Source organism: Lathamus discolor, chromosome 1, assembly GCF_037157495.1.
Source record: "Lathamus discolor isolate bLatDis1 chromosome 1, bLatDis1.hap1, whole genome shotgun sequence".
NCBI classification, from domain to species: domain Eukaryota; kingdom Metazoa; phylum Chordata; class Aves; order Psittaciformes; family Psittacidae; genus Lathamus; species Lathamus discolor.
The window spans coordinates 165,364,329-165,382,201 of record NC_088884.1 but is presented as its reverse complement, the minus strand read 5'-3'; the positions used below and the strand labels follow the sequence as shown (position 1 = coordinate 165,382,201).

Sequence of the window (17,873 nt, the reverse complement as noted above, 5' to 3'; positions counted from 1 at the left end):
GTAATCTGTGTTTTCACCTTGGCTCCTACAAGCGGGTGTTTCACAGAACCCCAGGCTGGTTTGGGCTGGAAGGGACTTGGAAGCTCATCCAGTTCAACCCCAAGTTAAAGTCTCTGCTGTGGCTTAATAGCAGCAGCAAAGTGAAAAGGTCTTTTTCCCCCTGTAGTTTCCAAATACAGGCTAATTCATTCCTAATGAATACACATCGATAATGTCTCTCTATAAATATATCTAGCTTATATATTTAGGTATACAAATATATCTAATCTATAGTATTTCACAGTGCTGCACGATTCCTACTTAGTCTTCTCACCCTGCCAATGTTTTATTACCAGCTTCAATGTAGAGAAGTGAGGGAATTGCTGACACTCTTTTAGAAGGTTCTATGTGTGTATATATATATTTTTCCCCCAAATCTTCCTCTAAAATACCTTCCCATAAAGCTACTGATAACCCTGAAACTGTAACAGAAGTTTCTAGGAAAACATGGATTCTTGCTCAATGCCTTGTGTAACACAGTCACATTCCAGAAAGCTTGTGTAACACCTGGCAGGACAGGGTTCAACATAGCAAATGAGTTGTGTTCCGTAGAAACATGGAACCATGGAATGGTTTGTGTTGGAAGGGGCCTTAAAGCTCCTCCAGCTCCAACCCCTGCCCCAGGCAGGGACCCCTTCCACCGGAGCAGCTTGCTCCAAGCCCCTGTGTCCAACCTGGCCTTGAGCACTGCCAGGGATGGGGCAGCCACAGCTTCTCTGGGCACCCTGTGCCAGCGCCTCAGCACCCTCACAGGGAAGAGCTTCTGCCTAAGAGCTCAGCTCAGTCTCCCCTCGGGCAGGTTCAAGCCATTCCCCTTGGCCTGGCCCTCCAGGCCCTTGTCCCAAGCCCCTCTCCAAGTTTCCTGCAGCCCCTTTAGGCACTGGAGCTGCTCTCAGGTCTCCTCAGGCTGCTCCATTCACTCTTCCCCAGCCTGTGCTTGTGCTGAAATTGCCCCAGCCCAGGGGCAGGACCTTGCCCTTGGCCTTGTTGAACTCCATGAGGTTCCGCCTCTCCAGCGTGTCCAGGTCCCTCTGGATCCCATCCTTTCCCTCCAGCGTGTGGGTCACACCATGCAGCTCCATGCCAGCAGCAGCCTGCTGAGGGTTCTCATCCCACTGTCCATGTACAATGCTTTTAAGGCCAGAAGGTGCTGAGGTGGTTGCAGAGATCTTCAGATCCAAGAGGGTCAGATCCTCTGTTCACATCAATTCCCTCCCCTCCTCTGTTCACTGATCCAGGGCAGGTGAGCAGCTCGGATCAGAAGCCTCACTTTTTGAATACTGATAAACTAGAACTAAATTAATTCCAGTGAGAACAAATTGCACAGATTTGGCTCCAAGAATGTGATTTTTAGTCCTTCTGTAAAGCTGTGGTGTGTGGCTGGGATGCTCTGGAGCTGGGATTTGTGACTGGGATGCTCTGGAGCTGTGGTCTGTGACTGTTGGATGCTCTGGAGCTGTGGTCTGTGACTGTTGGATGCTCTGGAGCTGTGGTCTGTGACTGTTGGATGCTCTGGAGCTGTGGTCTGTGACTGTTGGGTGCTGTCTCCTCAGATCTGGATTACCTGGTGCCCAAGGCTGGCTTCTTCTGTCAGATCTGCTCCTTGTTCTACGCAAAAGAAACCTCTGTGAAAAACCACTGCAAGACACCACTTCACAGGCAGAACCTGGAGGTAAAGCTGGAGCTGCTGGGGCACAGCAGGATGGGAGGAATCTGGTTCTAAACACGTTTGTTTTAACAAGGGCTGTAACATCCTAATGGCAAAGGGAGCTCACGTTAATACTTCTGGGGTTTTTAGCTTTAAACCCAGATGCAGACATTGTTAAATAACAACCATGAGCAAGGCAAGGGCAAGCACCGACCTCCTCCCACAGAAGGGGGATGCTCAGCCAGGCTCAAAAGCCAAGACCTTGGAAGTCAAACCCGCGCTGCTGCTCCTCCTCTAGCCCAGGTTCTGTTGCCAAGCACCACATTAGGCAGAACCAAGCTCCCTGGGCAGCCCCCTCCCAGGCTCTTGCATCCCAAAATCCATGAATCCCAGTGGAAGTGACCCGAAGGATCATTTGGTCCAACCTTTCTTGGCCAACATGACCTAGACTGGATGGCCCAGCACCCTGTGCAGCCCAGTCGTAAGTGTCCAGCACTGGGGAGTCACCACTTCCTATTCCAGTCCCTGGTTGTTCCCAGTGTGAAAGGTTTTCCTCTTGTGTCCAGCTGGAATCTCCCCAGCAGTAACTTGTGCCCATCACCCCTCAGCTTTCCATGGGATTCCTTGTACAGAGGGAGCCTCCATCTTCTCTGGATCCACCCTTTAGGCACTGGCACATGTGATAAGGTCTCCCCTTCAGGAGCCTTCTCTTCTCCAGGCTGCCCCAGCCCAGCTCTCTCAGCCTGGCTCACAGCAGAGCTGCTCCAGCCCTCGCAGCAGCTCCATGGCCTCGCTCCATCACCTCCATGTCCCCCCTTCCCCACTTGGTGCCCCTGTGTGCGTGTGTTCCAGCTGGGAGCAAGCCTTTGCGGCGGGTTTTGGTGTGGATCATAGAATGATAGAACAGTTAGGGTTGGAAAGGACCTCAAGATCACCCAGTTCCAACCCCCCTGCCATGGGCAGGGACACCTCACACTAAACCATCCCACACAAGGCTTCATCCAACCTGGCCTTGAACACTGCCAGGGATGGAGCACTCACAACCTCCCTGGGCAACCCATTCCAGTGCCTCAGCACCCTCACAGGAAAGAATTTCCTCCTTAGACCCAATCTAAACTTCCCCTGTTTCAGTTTGAACCCGTTACCCCTTGTCCTGTCACTACAGTCCAAAATGAAGAGTCCCTCCCCAGCATCCCTATAGGCCCCCTTCAGGTACTGGAAGCTGCTCTGAGGTCCCCACGCAGCCTTCTCTTCTCCAGGCTGAACAACCCCAACTTCCTCAGCCTGTCTTCATACGGGAGGTGCTCCAGCCCCTGATCATGCAGTGCCAGTGTGAGAAGTAGGGTGACTTTTGGCCAGTGCGTTCCTGAGATGATCTCCTTGTGAACTGAGGAATACCATGATTCCTTCTCACTGTTTCCCCTTATCTCCACAGAAATTCATGGCCAAGCAGCCTGGGCAGGAGCAGAGGAGCTGGAGGTGATCCGAGGCAAGAGGAGCTCTTCTGGTGAATAAACCTTAGGGTCCAGTGAACTTTGTGTATTTTGCTATGGTTTGATCTGTATTTTCCTTTCAGCAGCACTCAGTCTGTATAAATCTGAGCTCAGTAGAGGCTAAACCCGGAGCGTGGTTGGTGGCTCGTGTTTGCCCATCAAATCACCCCCTGGGGCGAGGCTGCGAGTGGCAACAGGAATTAAATGTTCTTAACTGTATAGTTCACACCTTGGGTGCAGCTGGTGTCCTTTGTTGTCTGCTGCTGCCGCTGTGTACAGACACAGATATAGACACAGGCACATAGACATAGACATAACACGCTGGAGGAAGGAATCCAGTGCGAGACCTCTGTGGTGCTGCTTCATGGAGCAATCCATGCATGGAATTCCTTGTGCTGCATCCGCTGCTCCACAGCAGGGACTGGGGCTTGGGGGCCTGGGCTGCACCCCCAGAGCATGAGCAGCAGCTCAGGGAGGGGATCCTGCCCCTCTGCTGGGTGAAGGGGAGCCCTTAGAGCAGCTCCAGTGCCTAAAGGGGACACAGGGAACCTGGAGAGGGGCTTGGGACAAGGGAGGAAGGGACGGGGCAAGGGCAGTGATGAACCAAGGGAGCTGGATGAGCCGCTCTGGGGTTCTCTGATAGCGGATGGAGCTCTGTAACCTCTCGGCCACCAACTGCGTGGAGAGCCCAAAGCCAGGTTCTCTGGAGCCTTCAGAGCCGGCTCTATCTGCCCATGCACAGCGGCCATCGGGTGGTGGATGGGTACCTAAAGCCATTTAGCAGCTCAGCATCCATCAGTGCTTTCAACCCATGGAATACAAACACCTCTCTGCGCACACTTCCTGGGATGCAGCGACGTCCTCTGCGCCTGAAGGACTTCATGGGATCATCTCCCATTGAGGGCCGTGTTTGCCACCGGGAGCTGGCAGTGTTTCCTTTGCTAAAGCCTCATCCCCTCTCCAGGTTTGCTGCATCCCCTTTAGGCCCTGGGTGTGTGGGATTTGGGCCAGCGCATTCTTGGCAAGCCAGGGAGGATGACTCAGGGGAAGAAAGTGCACGAGGCCGGGGTCAGCCTCCTCTTCCCTGATGGGTGGCACTGTCATCCCATGGGAATGGGTTCCTTATTTAACCGCTGAATCACTGCTGCTTCGCTTACCGGTAACTGCTGGGTTCATGGCAATTCGTGCGGAAGAGATTCGGGAATACCAGCTCCCAGCTGGATGGGGGTGCATCCGTCCTGGCTCCATCACAGCGATGGGGCAGCCACAGCTTCTCCGGGCACCCTCCCAGGGAAGAGCTTCTGCCTAAGAGCTCAGCTCAGTCTCCCCTCAGGCAGGTTCAAGCCATTCCCCTTGGCCTGGCCCTACAGGCCCTTGTCCCAAGCCCCTCTCCAGGTTCCCTGCAGCTCCATCACTATGGAATGGGTTTGGATAACGCCAAAGGGGGTGAAAGGAGCGGGATGGGGGCCGTGGCGTGGTGGGTCCTGGCCAGGATCATGGAAGGAGGGATCTTGCTGAGCTGCCTGCTGGGAAACCCAGGGGTAAAAATAGCACCCCGGGAGCAGCCGGGGCCGTGTCCCTCATTCCCAGCTGTCACCGTGCGGCCAAAACGGGAGATGTCCCACCCCGGGGGGGGGAAACTGAGGCAGGGGAAGGACCTGCGGCTGGACCCCGTGTTGGGGCTGGGGGGTGACCCCCCTTTGTGCACATAGCTCACCCCCCCAAAACCCCGTTATCCCACCCTATAGCAGCGTGTGTCCCCCCCCAGCCCAGCTGCACGGTGATGGGCTGGGGCTGACCCGGGGGTCTGCCCCCTCCTGCCTGCGGCAAAGCGCATCTGGGGGTGCAGGGGGGGGGGGGGGGTCCGGATGGGGGGGGCACGAACCGGTTCCCCCCTCCCCATAGGGGGCACGCATTAACCCTTGCTGCGGTTGGAGGGGGGGGGGGGGAGCCTCCAGCCCCGCACCGCCCCGGGGCCGTTCCCCTTTAAGGGAGGCGGGGCCGGGCCGGGGGGGGTCCTTGGGGCGGTGGCGGCCGGGCCGGGGCGATGCTCCGGGTCTTCATCCTCCGGGCCGAGAACGTCCGCACGGCGGACGCGGACATCAGCGACGCGTATTGCTCCGCCGCGCTCGGGGGTGAGAGCCGACCGGCGCCGGGGGGGGGGGCCCATAGGGGGAAGCCGGGGGGGGGGGGGGGTTCAGTTCTGGGGGTGCCATAGAGGGTACCCCGGGGGGGGGGGGTCCGTGTCATTCCAGCTCCGTCAGTCCCGTTATTCCCCGGTGCCGGTTCCGGCCTTACCGGGGCTGGGGGGGGCGATGCTGTTGGGGGGGGGCATGTGCAGACATAGGCATAGGCACATAGGCATAGCTGAGCGGTGACCGCACCGCTGCCAGCCTATTTGTGGCCCTGCTCCGTGCTGGGGGGGGGGGGACGGGGACACGCTACCACCCCCATTCCTGTACCCCCCCCCCCATTGAAAGGGAACGTGTTGGGGTCCGGATCCCCCCCTTCAGAGTCCCCCCAGGAGAAAGGGGGGGGGCACAGGACAAGTGACCCTAAATGGTGGTGATGGGCAATGGGGACCCCACTGGTTCCAATGTGTGTGTGTGTCCCCCCCCACAACGGTGTCCCCCGGGGTGGGGGGGCTCGGAGCAGGGCTGCTCCTGACCCCATGGGGGGTTCACAGTGAGGCCAACCTGAGGTTTGGGTGCTGGTGGGTGCTCACGCCCCCCCCCCCACCACCACCCCAGCAGTGGGACCCCCCCACCCAGCGCTGTTGTGTCCCCATTGGTGCAGCATCCCCGGGGCTGGGGGTCCCATCTCGGGGGGGGGGCACCCCCAGCTCACAGCATCCCCGGTGCTCGTGGTCCTGCACCCGCGGGGCCGGCAGCATCCCTGATGCCGGGTGATCCCCATCCCCAGGGGTTGCTGCATCCCCGGGCCCTGTGCTCGGGCATCCCAAAGTCGCAGCATCCCTGGGCCTGCTGATTCACCATCCCTGGAGCATTCCCAGATCCGGGTGATTTATTGACCATTCCCAGGGCCTGCAGAATCCCTGCATTCCAGGGATTTATGTACCATGATAGGACTCGCAGCATTCCCAGATCCGGGTGATTTATTTACTGTACCAGAGCTTGATCCTTGGATCCTGGTGCTGGAGCATCCCAGGGTTTGATCCCTCTGATCCTCAGGGTTCGCAACATTCCTGCATCCTGATGATTTAATTTACCATCCCCGAGGCTTGCGGCATTCCCAGATCCCGGTGCTGGGGCATCCTTGGGGTTCACAGCATTCCTGCTCCCAGTGATTTAATTGCATTCCTGGGGCCTGCAGCATCCGCAGGTCCATGTGATTTAATTTCCCATCCCTGGGGCTTGAAGTATCCCTGGATCCTGGTGCTGGAGCATCCTTGGGGGGGGTCACAGCATCACTCCGATGACTCAATTTCCCACTTAATTTACCATCCTGATGGCTTAATTTCACATCCCTGGTGCCTGCAGCATCCCTGGACCCTGGTGCCTGAGCATCCCCAGATCCAGGTGATGCATTTACTATCCCCAAGCTTAGAGCATCCCTGGGGTTCACAGATGCTCCGGATCCTGGTCCTTGGGCATCCTCGAGGTTTGCAGCATCCGTTGGTCCTGGTGACTTAATTTCCCATCCCTGGAGCTTGTGGCATCCCTGAATCCCAGTCTTTGAGCAACCCCAGAGCTCACAGCATCCCCAGATCCAAGTGATTCAATTTACCACCTCTGGGGCTTGCAGCATTCCCAGATCCTGGTGCTGGCACATCCTTTGTAGCATTCAGTGGCTTTATTTCTCATCTGTGGGGCTTGCAGCATCCCAGGATCCCAGTGTTTGGGCATCCCCGGAGCTCGCAGCATCCTCAGGTCCAAGTGATTTAATTTCCCATCCCTGGAGCTGGCACCATCCCTGCATCCCGGTGCTTGGGCATTCCCAGAACTTGCAGCATCCCTGAGTCCCAGTGATGTAGTTTGTCAGCCTGGGACTTGAAGCATCCCTGGATCCCGGTGCCTGGGCATCCGCAGAGCTCACAGCATTCCCAGATCCTGGTGCGTTATTTACTATCCCTGAGACTTAGAGCATCCCTGGAGCTTGCAGCATCCCCAGATCCCAGTGCTTGGGCATCCGCAGAGCTCGCAGCATCCCTAGGTCGGGGTGATTTAGCTTCCCATCCCTGGGGCTCACAGCATCCCCAGATCCCGGTGTTGGGACGCCCTTGAGCTTTACAGCATTCCTGGGTCCCAATGACTTAGCTTCCCATCCCTGGTGCTCGCAGCATCCCTGGATCCCACTTTTAGGGCATCCCCAGGGCTCACAGCATCCCTAGTCCTATCTGCTTTATTGACCACCCCGGCATCTCCCAGCATCCCCGTATCCCACTGCTTTAATTCACCATCCCGACACCTCCCAGCATCCCTGATCCCGATTCTTCACCCCCTTCCCAGCACTTCCAGCATCCCAACCTTGCATCCCTAGCAGCAGCCGCATCGAGGCGCTTGATGCCGCTTCCCCATCGGCTCCTCCTCCCTCCTTGGGAAGCAGAAGGGGGGGGGGGGGAATGTGGGATGGACCGGGATATGGGGAGGTGTCAATGGGGACCACATCCTGCCCTCTTTAGCCTTCCCTTTGCCCTGGCTCCCATTGCCCAGCCATGCTGCGTTGCTTGCTCCAACGTGCCACCCATCTCCCCAACTTGGAGAAGGGGGACAAGCAAAGCGATCCTGTGGCCAGCTTGACGTTCCGAGGTGAGGATATCCCAGATTTGGGTTGGGATGGGCAGGAATAGGGCTTTGGAAAGGGTTTGGCTCCTCGCATTCCCAGCAAAGCCTGGATTCTGTGGGGTGTCCGGCCAGGACGTACGTCCTGGCCGGACACCCCACAGAATCCAGGCTTTGCTAAGCTCCATCCTTATCCTAAATCCATACAAAATCCTTTCATAGGACCACGGAATGGTTTGGGTTGGAAGGGACCTTAAAGCTCCTCCAGCCCCAACCCCTGCCATGGGCAGGGACCCCTTCCACTGGAGCAGCTTGCTCCAAGCCCCTGTGTCCAGCCTGGCCTTGAGCACTGCCAGGAATGGGGCAGCGCTTTCCTGGTGATGGGGAATGGCCATTTTTAGCCCGAGGGATAAAAATAAGGGAAGGAAAGGGATGAGTGGCTCCTGACCGGGCTTTTCCTGTGCTGCGGGGTGCGGGAATGGTGCTGCTGCAGCACCGGGATCTCTTGTGGGTCCATCCTGCTGTGGTGCTGGGTGCTTGCCCAGGGTGGCTTCCTCTCTCCCTTCGTCCGTCCATCCATCCATCCATCCATCCATCCACCCACCCATCCATCCATCCATCCATCCTTCCACCTGTCCCATTATCCCTTCATCTTCTCCATCCATCCATCCATCCATCCATCCATCCATCCATCCATCCATCCATCCATCCATCCATCCATCCATCCATCCATCCATCCATCCATCCTTCCACCTGTCCCACTACCCCTTCATCTTCTCCATCCACCCATCCACCCATCCATCCATCCATCCATCCATCCATCCATCCATCCATCCATCCATCCATCCATCCCACTATCCCTCCATCTTTCCCACCCATCTCCCCATCCATTCACCTATCCATTTTCTTCCTTCATCCCTCCACCTATCAGCCTGTCCCTCCCTCCATCCCTCCATCCACCCACAGCCAAGGCAGAAAGCGGCTCTCATCACCCAAATCACATCCTGAGCGGAATTCCACGGCTCTGCATCCCATAGCAATGAGCCACAAGCAGGGAGCACACCTGGGCAGGGGGTTGCTGCCCTCGGGCTCAGTGCCACCGTCAGAGGTGCTGTACCCAGGTGATGGCAGCTCTGCCTCTTGCCAGCTCCAGCCTGGCTCCCACTGCTTCAGCTTGGAACGTTTGGCAGATTCCTTAAAGCTGGAATGGGGAAAGAGGGATTCAGTGATGCTGAAGTGAACAGAGAGAGGAGGATGCTGTGAGTGGGCAGCTTGGGCTCCTGTCACCCCGTGTGCCACATCCACATCCTAGAGCACCCATATATCCCCTTCTTTATCCCTCTCTATCCATCTCTCTGTACCTAGCCTATCAATCTACCATATCTCTTCCCAATCATGTCTCTCTGTGTCCTCTGTATCTCGGTCATCTTTGTATCATCTCATCTCCTCTGTATCTCTGGATCATCTCATCTCCTCTGTATCTCTGTATCATCTCTCTCTATCCATCATCTCCCTACTCCATTCCTGGCAGTGCTCAAGGCCAGGTTGGACACAGGGGCTTGGAGCAAGCTGCTCCAGTGGAAGGGGTCCCTGCCCGGGGCAGGGGTTGGAGCTGGAGGAGCTTTAAGGTCCCTTCCAACCTAAATTGATCTGGGATTCTATGATCTCTCGCTATGATGTGATACAATACCGTATCATACCATATCGTATCACATCATATATCATATCGTATCTATCATCTCTCTCATCTCGTGTCCCCATCTCCTCTCCCTGTATCTGTGTCCCTGTCTCCTGCATCCCGCCATGGCCCGGCCGGGCTCCGCTGGCCCCGGGCTCTGAGTCACTGCTATTGTTCGCCTCTTCCTCTTCCTCTTCCCCCCCAGTCCCTCCCGTGACGCGGCCCCGGCGGGCTCATGGCCAGAGCTCGGTGTGACCTGAGGGTCGTGGCTGTGGGGGGGTCCTGGGGTCCCCCCAGTGCTGCAGGGCCTTGGCTTTGGGCTGCAGCCAGGGATGGGGCTGCATCCCCGTGCCTGCATCCCCATCCCTGCATCCCTGTGCCTGCAGCCCCATGCCTGCATCCCCATCCCTGCATCCCCGTGCCTGCATCCCCGTGCCTGCATCCCCGTGCCTGCATCCCCGTGCCTGCATCCCCATCCCTGCATCCCCATCCCTGCATCCCCACCACTGCATCCCCGTGCCTGCATCCCCATCCCTGCATCCCTATGCCTGCATCCCCATCCCTGCATCCCCGTGCCTGCATCCCCATCCCTGCATCCCCATCCCTGCATCCCCACCACTGCATCCCCGTGCCTGCATCCCCATCCCTGCATCCCCATCCCAGCATCCCCGTACCTTCATCCCCATCCCTGCATCCCCATCCCAGCATCCCCGTACCTTCATCCCCATCCCTGCATCCCCATCCCTGCAGCCCTGTGCCTGCATCCCCATCCCTGCATCCCCACCCCTGCATCCCCATCCTTACATCCCCACCCCTGCATCCCCGTGCTTCTATCCCCACCCCTGCATCCTCATCCCTGCATCCCCTTCCCTGCATCCCCACCCCAACATCCCCATCCGTGCATCCCCACCCCAGCATCCCCATCCCTGTATCCCCATCCCTGCATCCCTCTCCCTGCATCCCCACCCCTGCATCCCCGTCCTTGCATCTCCTTCCTCATCCATTGAGGTGTCCATTGGCCAACCCCATGTAGAAGCATCCAACTGATGACCAGAGGGGCTCTGGGTCCCCTTCGGGGCTGTACTGAGGTTTGGGTGGAGGAAGGGGGATGTCCGGGTCCCCCATTGCACCTCCCACCCTGGAAACCCACCCCAGAGCCTTTGGGGGCCTCTTCTGTGCCCTGCTCGTGGGGAAACTGAGGCCTGACCCATTGAGGTGCCTTGTCTGGGGTTTTCCAGCAGGGTCCTGGGGCCCGTCTGTGCACACCATGACCCATCCTATGTGTGAGGAGCAGGGCCTGATCCTGCTCCTGGAGCTGTGGATGCCACTGGAGGCTCCCAACCCCTTCCGGTGGGGGACGGAGCTCAGCTTTGGGGTCTGAGCCATGTGTGCTGTTCCCTGCAGGCGTCAAGAAGAGGACTAAAGTCATCAAGAACAACGTGAACCCCGTATGGAACGAGGTGAGGGTGTCCCCATCTCCATCCCCATCCCATTGCCATCCCGGTCCTCATCCTATTCCCATCCCATTCGCATCCCCGGTCCCAGGGGATGCCGTGGGCCATGGTGCAAGCCCAGCGACGTGCCCCAAGCCTAAGGTGGCTGCACCCACGGAGGGTTTGAGGCTGATCCCATTACGGGCAGCTCCGCCAGCAGCAGTGGATGGGATGGAGCCAGCTCCAGCCCTTTGCTCCCTCCCCTTCCCCTTCCATCAAGATGTTATCAGGGCCGAGCACACACACTCTTGGAGGAGCTGTTCAAACACATCTCAGCTCCATGGCAAACAAATGCTTTACCCATCAATCCAGCGGGGAGGGGGGGTTGTTCCAGCACCTTCTTCCTCCCAGCCCTGACCTCTGCTTCCCTGGGGCAGAACTGGAGGAAAAGGGGTTTTGAGGAGCAAACGGACACCGTTTTGGTGCCCAAATGGTGCCTGGCAGCTCCTTCAGCCTTAATCCCTGAGGAGAGGAAGGGCTTTTCTCAGGGCATGTGGGGCTGAGGAGGAGCTCACTGGGTTTGTGCTGTTGGTGATGCGATGGAGCCACGGCATGGGTTGGGATGAAGGGAGCTTAAAGCTCCTCCAGCCCCAACCCCTGCCCCGGGCAGGGACCCCTTCCACTGGAGCAGCTTGCTCCAAGCCCCTGTGTCCAACCTGGCCTTGAGCACTGCCAGGGATGGGGCAGCCTGTGCCGGTGTTTTGGCACTCACTGTGAGGTGTAACCGTGCTGGGGACGTGGGTTTGGGGCTCCTCACCTCTGAGAGCCCCCTGCGGTACCGGAGCTGCTTGGTGCGAGCATCCTGGCTCCGCCTGGGCGCTGATCGCGGCTCTTTCCTCCCTCCCTTCCTTCCTTCCAGGGCTTCGAGTGGGACCTGAAGGGAGCGCCCCTGGACCCCGGTGCTGAGCTCACCATCGTTGTGAAGGACCATGAGACCGTGGGGAGAAACAGGTGGGAGCAGCACCGAGAGCGGGCTGGGAGCAGGAGGAGGCCATGGGGATGCTGCGAGGGCTGGAGCAGCTCTGCTCTGGAGCCAGGCTGAGAGAGCTGGGCTGGGGCAGCCTGGACAAGAGAAGGCTCCTGAAGGGGAGACCTGAGAGCAGCTCCAGTGCCTGAAGGGGCTGCAGGAAAGCTGGAGAGGGGCTTGGGACAAGGGAGGCAGGGATGGGATGGGGAGTTTGGGCTTCCGGCTGGAAGAGGGCAGAGCTGGCTGGGATACAGGGAAGTTCTTCCCTATGAGGGTGGTGGGACATGGGAATGGGTTGAAGCTGTGGCTGCCCCATCCCTGGCAGTGCTCAAGGCCAGGTTGGACACAGGGGCTTGGAGCAAGCTGCTCCAGTGGAAGGGGTCCCTGCCCGGGGCAGGGGTTGGGGCTGGAGGGGCTTTAGGCTCCCTTCATCCCAAACCCTTCCATCATGCCCAGAGCCACACGAGGAGGGTTCGGCCTCTTCCCGGTTCCCCTTTGCAGCGGGGGAGGCCGGAGCTGCACTCCCGGGCTCCATGGCCAAGGAGCACGGGGCGTGAGGGCAGGGAGCACAGGGACCCTCCGCGGGAGCACCGGCGCCCCGAGGCCCCAGTGATGGGCGCTCGGCTCCGGAGGGCTGAGGCGGCTCCAGGCTCATTCCCAGTGCCGGGAAGGGCGGCGCTCGCACAGGGAACAGCTCCGGGCTGCTTCCTTTGTCCCTGCAGCTCCTCGCGGATTCCCCATGGGATCTGACCCCCTCCGTGGGGTCTCCCTCTTTGCGGTGGTTGCATTGGGAAGCAGAGTGGGAGCTGATGGTGATGCCCCGGGACCTCCATCCCGGCCTCCCGCAGCATTCCGTGTTCCGTGCATCGCTCCCTTGACCGGGATCGCTGCTTCCACAGGCAGGAAACGGTTTATTTTTGGCCGGAGGAGGGTGGGATTCGCTGTCCTGCTCCGGTGTGAAGGATCCCATTGCCGTGCCTGGAGCTGGGTTCGCTCCTGGGCTGGAAGCCAAAGGGGATGGAATTTGGGTCGGGTCCAGCTCGGTGGCGTCGGGAGTGGCTATAAATAGAGAGGAGAGGACGGGAAAAGGGACCGGATCCCGGTGCTGGAGCTTTGAGTGCTCCGTGGGGAGGAGCTGCCCCACTGTGACCCACAGGGACCGGGACTCGTCCCATGGCTGGCACAAGGATGGGGGAGTTTGGCTTCTCCTTCCCTTGGGAGAGGATCCCAGCCCACCCGAAGTGGGCGATGCTGGTGGTTAATGCCCTGTCTGGCTGCTGCTGCCATTGGGAATCATGGAACCGTTTGGGCTGAAGGGACTTTAAGAGCTCAGCTCAGTCTCCCCTCGGGCAGGTTCAAGCCATTCCCCTTGGCCTGGCCCTACAGGCCCTTGTCCCAAGCCCCTCTCCAGGTTCCCTGCAGCCCCTTCAGGCACTGGAGCTGCTCTCAGGTCTCCCCTTCAGGAGCCTTCTCCTCTTGGGCACTGACTTCAGCTCGAGCTCTTTGGACCATGCAGCCAATTCCTTACCGCAGAGCCCATCCATCAACCCCTTCCTCTTCCATTCAGAGTCAGAAACGCTCTTGAAGACTCCAGTTGGAGAGCATCGGCCCCTCTCCCTTTGCCCACTGCCTCTTGCCCTCATCAAAGGCCCCAGCTCCCTGGTTAACTCCAGAGCCATCCTGCACCCGCTCCGTGTCATAGCGTGTCCAAAGAGAGCATCCTTTGTAACCACGGCGCGTGTCCCTCACCCAGGGGTGATGCTGGCTTTAACCGGAGCGTGTCTAGGTCCTGGTACCTCAAACCCTTTGTTATGTGCCCTTAGGAGCTGAGCCCCAGCCCAATACTGCAAAGCCCCATCCCTCCAGCGCTGTTCCTCTCCCAAAGGCCCGTTGGGTGTCTCTGTCACCTCCCTGCATTCCCTATGTTCAACGTGTCTTCCAGGGGGATCTGCTCCGTGGTCCCATCCTGCTGTTAGGGCAGCGCTAAGCAGTCTGAGGGCTTTCCAGGCTCGGGGCAGCAGCACTGGACCTGGGCCATGGGGCAACCACTGCTGCTGGCTGGGGCAGGGTTTATCCAGAGGCTGGGATGCTGAAACTCCATAGGGGAGAATCCGTGGCGAGAACTCCAGAGGGACCTTGACACGCTTGTGAGGTGGCTGATGCCAACCTTATGGAGTTCAACCATGACAAGTGCAAGGTCCTACACCTGGGTCGGAGCAATCCCAGGCACAGCTACAGGTTGGGCAGAGAAGAGATTCAGAGCAGCCCTGCAGAGAAGGACTTGGGGGTGCCGGTCGATGAGAAAATGAACACGAGCCGGCTGCAGTGTGCGCTCGCAGCCCAGAAACCAACCGTATCCTGGGCTGCATCCAAAGGAGCGTGACCAGCAGGGCGAAGGAGGTGATCCTGCCCCTCTGCTCTGCTCTTGTGAGACCTCACCTGGAGCATTGTGTGCAGTTCTGGTGTCCTCAACATAAAAAGGACATGGAACTGCTGGAACAAGTCCAGAGGAGGCCACGAGGATGATCAGGGGCTGGAGCACCTCCCGTATGAAGACAGGCTGAGGAAGTTGGGGCTGTTCAGCCTGGAGAAGAGAAGGCTGCATGGAGACCTCAGAGCAGCTTCCAGTACCTGAAGGGGGCCTATAGGGATGCTGGGGAGGGACTCTTCATCAGGGACTGCAGTGACAGGACAAGGGGTAACGGGTTCAAACTGAAACAGGGGAAGTTTAGATTGGATCTAAGGAGGAAATTCTTTCCTGTGAGGGTGCTGAGGCACTGGAATGGGTTGCCCAGGGAGGTTGTGAGTGCTCCATCCCTGGCAGTGTTCAAGGCCAGGTTGGATGAAGCCTTGTGTGGGATGGTTTAGTGTGAGGTGTCCCTGCCCATGGCAGGGGGGTTGGAACTGGGTGATCTTGAGGTCCTTTCCAACCCTGACTGTTCTATGATTCTATGATTCTATGCTGGCACGCGGACATGGAGCTGATCTTCCCACCTCCAGTGCTACCCAGCCCCTTGTGGCTTGGTTGCCTCCATCAGCACTTGGCTCTGGGGCCCCTGGTCCCTCGGCGTGGCCCTTTAGGGGCATGCCCCTGCTGAGGACGGGATAAAGCCCCGGGGATGCTGCTCCCGGGGGGAGCTCTCACCCGATGCCCACGGGGGCTGCTGGGGGTGTCCCCAGCGCGTCCCTGCCCATGGACGGGTCCCCGGGGCTGGGTTTGCTCCTCAGCCCCCCCTGCTCCTCACGCAGGTTCCTGGGGGAAGCCCGGGTGCCGCTGCGGGATGTGCTCAGCTCGCCCAGCCTGGCCGCGTCCTACAACCTGCCCCTCCTGGACACCAAGAAACAGGCAACGGGGGTGAGTACAGCAACGGCCCCCCAGGGCGGCCCCAGTTTGATCCCAGTGTGAGCAATGCCCTGCCCAGGGCAGCCCCAGTTGGAGCCCAGTGTGAGCAATGCCCTGCCCAGTGCAGCCCCAGTTGGAGCCCAGTGTGAGCAATGCCAGGCCCAGGGCAGCCCCAGTTTGATCCCAGTGTGAGCAATGCCGTGCCCAGGGCAGCCCCAGTTGGATCCCAGTGTGAGCAATGCCCTGCCCAGGGCAGCCCCAGTTGGATCCCAGTGTGAGCAATGCCCTGCCCAGGGCAGCCCCAGTTGGAGCCCAGTGTGAGCAATGCCCTGCCCAGGGCAGCCCCAGTCTGATCCCAGTGTGAGCAATGCCCTGCCCAGGGCAGCCCCAGTTGGATCCCAGTGTGAGCAATGCCCTGCCCAGGGCAGCCCCAGTCGGAGCCCAGTGTGAGCAATGCCCTGCCCAGTGCAGCCCCAGTTGGAGCCCAGTGTGAGCAATGCCCTGCCCAGTGCAGCCCCAGTTTGCTCCCAGTGTGAGCAATGCCCTGCCCAGGGCAGCCCCAGTTTGATCCCAGTGTGAGCAATGCCCTGCCCAGTGCAGCCCCAGTCGGAGCCCAGTGTGAGCAATGCCCTGCCCAGGGCAGCCCCAGTTGGAGCCCAGTGTGAGCAATGCCCTGCCCAGGGCAGCCCCAGTTGGATCCCAGTGTGAGCAATGCCCTGCCCAGGGCAGCCCCAGTGGGATCCCGGCGCGTTCCTGGCACCCCTTTAACGCTGTTTCCTTTCTTCCAGGCTTTCCTCCTCCTCCAGGTCTCCTACATCCCCCCTCCAGGAGCTCCTCCCCTGTTTCCTCCTCCGGCTCCCCCCGAGCCAGCGCCGGCTGCTGCTGAGCCCGACTCGGTCCCTGGTAACCGGAGCCCCCCTGTGCTGCCCGCGGGGGGGATGTGCCCCATGGATCCCGTCCTGGGCCCCTCGCCCTGCGCTCCCTGCTTGCGACCAGCCAGGCTGGGAGAGCCCTTTGAGCTCATCCGGTCCAACCATTCCCAGCCCTGCCAAGGCCACCCCTGCCCCATGGCACCGAGGCCTCGTCTCCATGGGGTGTGAACCCTCGCAGGGCCGGTGCGTGCAGCCCTGCCCTGGGCAGCCTGTTCCAATGCCTGAGCACCCTCTGGGGCAGGAATTGTTCCTCAGCTCCATCTAAACCTGCCCTGGGGCAGCTTGAGGCCGGTTCCTCTTGTCCCATCCCTTGTTCCTTGGGAGCAGAGCCCAGCCCCTCCTGGCTCCATCCTCCTGGCAGGCACTTGTAGGGAGCCATCAGGTCCCCCCTGAGCCTTCTCTTCTCCATCTGAACCCCCCAGGTCCCTCAGCCGTTCCCCATCACACTTGGGCTCCAGGCCCTGCACCAGCTCCATTCCCTTCTCTGGCCCCGCTCCAGCCCCTCAATGTCTCTCTTGCAGCGAGGGGCCCAGAGCTGAGCACAGGATTCGAGGTGCAGCCTCACCAGTGCCCAGTGCAGGGGCACAATCCCTGCCCTGGCCCTGCAGCCGCACTGGTGCTGGTCCATGCCGGGATGCTCAGCTCCATCACTCACGTTCTCCATCTCCTTCCTCACCCCATCCAGAGACAGCCGGAGAGGAGGAGGCAGAGGATCAAGGAGCTACAGGGGACGAGATGGAGCCCTCCTCATCCTCGGGGCCACCCGGCTCTGAGCCCCCCTCGCTGCCCCACAAGCCCCCAGTGCACCACGTGCAGGGGGTGAAGAGGAGGAGGAGCTCGCCCAAAAAGCCTCTGTCCAACAAGCCACAGGACTTCCAGGTTGGTGGGGATGAGCTGCTCCTCTTGCACCGCCAGCGCGTCCGATGCCGGCTTCCTCACCTCGGACGTGCCCATCCCATGCTCGGACCAACCCGCTCGCCCTCTGCCCCGTTCTCCCTCTCATCCCAGATCAGGGTGAGGGTCATCGAGGGCCGGCAGCTCCCGGGGGTCAACATCAGGCCCGTGGTGAAGGTGACGGCCGCGGGGCAGACCAAGAGGACGCGCATCCGCAAAGGGAACAGCCCCTGCTTTGATGAGGTGAGGGGGGGACCCTGCTCCGAGCGCCAGGAAAGGGTTGGGAATGTCGTGGGTCGGGGTCCTGAGTGATGGAAATCCTGGGGAAGGCCAGAGGCAGGGATGTGGCCGTGGGGATTGCACAGCCCCTTTGGATGGATGTTGCTATTCATGGGCTTGGGTCTCACCTAATGGGAGGGAAGGAGCCTGTGGAGCTGGGCGCATGGGAGAGGCTGGGGCAGACCTTGCACCCTCGCCCTTCCTTCCTGCAGACCTTCTTCTTCAATGTCTTCGAGTCACCGTCCGAGCTGTTCGATGCGCCCATCTTCATCACGGTGAGCTCCAGCACACCTTGGGCCTGCTCTGCGTGAGGCTGGGGTAATAGAACCATAGAACCATGGAATGGGTTGGGTTGGAAGGGACCT

General features: G+C 59.6%; 2 protein-coding genes across 15 annotated transcripts in view; both read left to right on the top strand.

The window, feature by feature from the left end:
• The window catches only part of ZNF638 (zinc finger protein 638), a 55,123-nt gene extending 51,717 nt beyond the window's left edge, over positions 1 to 3,406 (top strand). For all 4 annotated transcript variants that reach the window (XM_065662554.1, XM_065662564.1, XM_065662548.1 and 1 more), the window contains 2 exons: positions 1,593 to 1,711; positions 3,123 to 3,406. In XM_065662554.1, coding sequence (XP_065518626.1) covers positions 1,593 to 1,711; positions 3,123 to 3,170 — 167 coding nt within the window. In that variant the 3' untranslated portion in view covers positions 3,171 to 3,406. The remainder of the gene's footprint in view (positions 1 to 1,592; positions 1,712 to 3,122) is intronic.
• A 1,790-nt stretch (positions 3,407 to 5,196) lies between these two features.
• DYSF (dysferlin) overlaps positions 5,197 to 17,873 on the top strand; it is an 85,452-nt gene continuing 72,775 nt past the window's right edge. For 4 of the 11 annotated variants that reach the window (XM_065662640.1, XM_065662612.1, XM_065662626.1 and 1 more), the window contains exons 1-8: positions 5,197 to 5,315; positions 11,005 to 11,060; positions 11,953 to 12,044; positions 15,310 to 15,415; positions 16,192 to 16,306; positions 17,021 to 17,214; positions 17,344 to 17,472; positions 17,721 to 17,783. In XM_065662640.1, coding sequence (XP_065518712.1) covers positions 5,228 to 5,315; positions 11,005 to 11,060; positions 11,953 to 12,044; positions 15,310 to 15,415; positions 16,192 to 16,306; positions 17,021 to 17,214; positions 17,344 to 17,472; positions 17,721 to 17,783 — 843 coding nt within the window. In that variant the 5' untranslated portion in view covers positions 5,197 to 5,227. Of the gene's footprint in view, positions 5,316 to 6,697; positions 7,254 to 7,822; positions 7,950 to 11,004; positions 11,061 to 11,952; positions 12,045 to 15,309; positions 15,416 to 16,191; positions 16,316 to 16,915; positions 17,215 to 17,343; positions 17,473 to 17,720; positions 17,784 to 17,873 lie in introns of those variants that run through there. The other 7 variants (XM_065662666.1, XM_065662647.1, XM_065662656.1 and 4 more) reach the window with 5 other exon arrangements.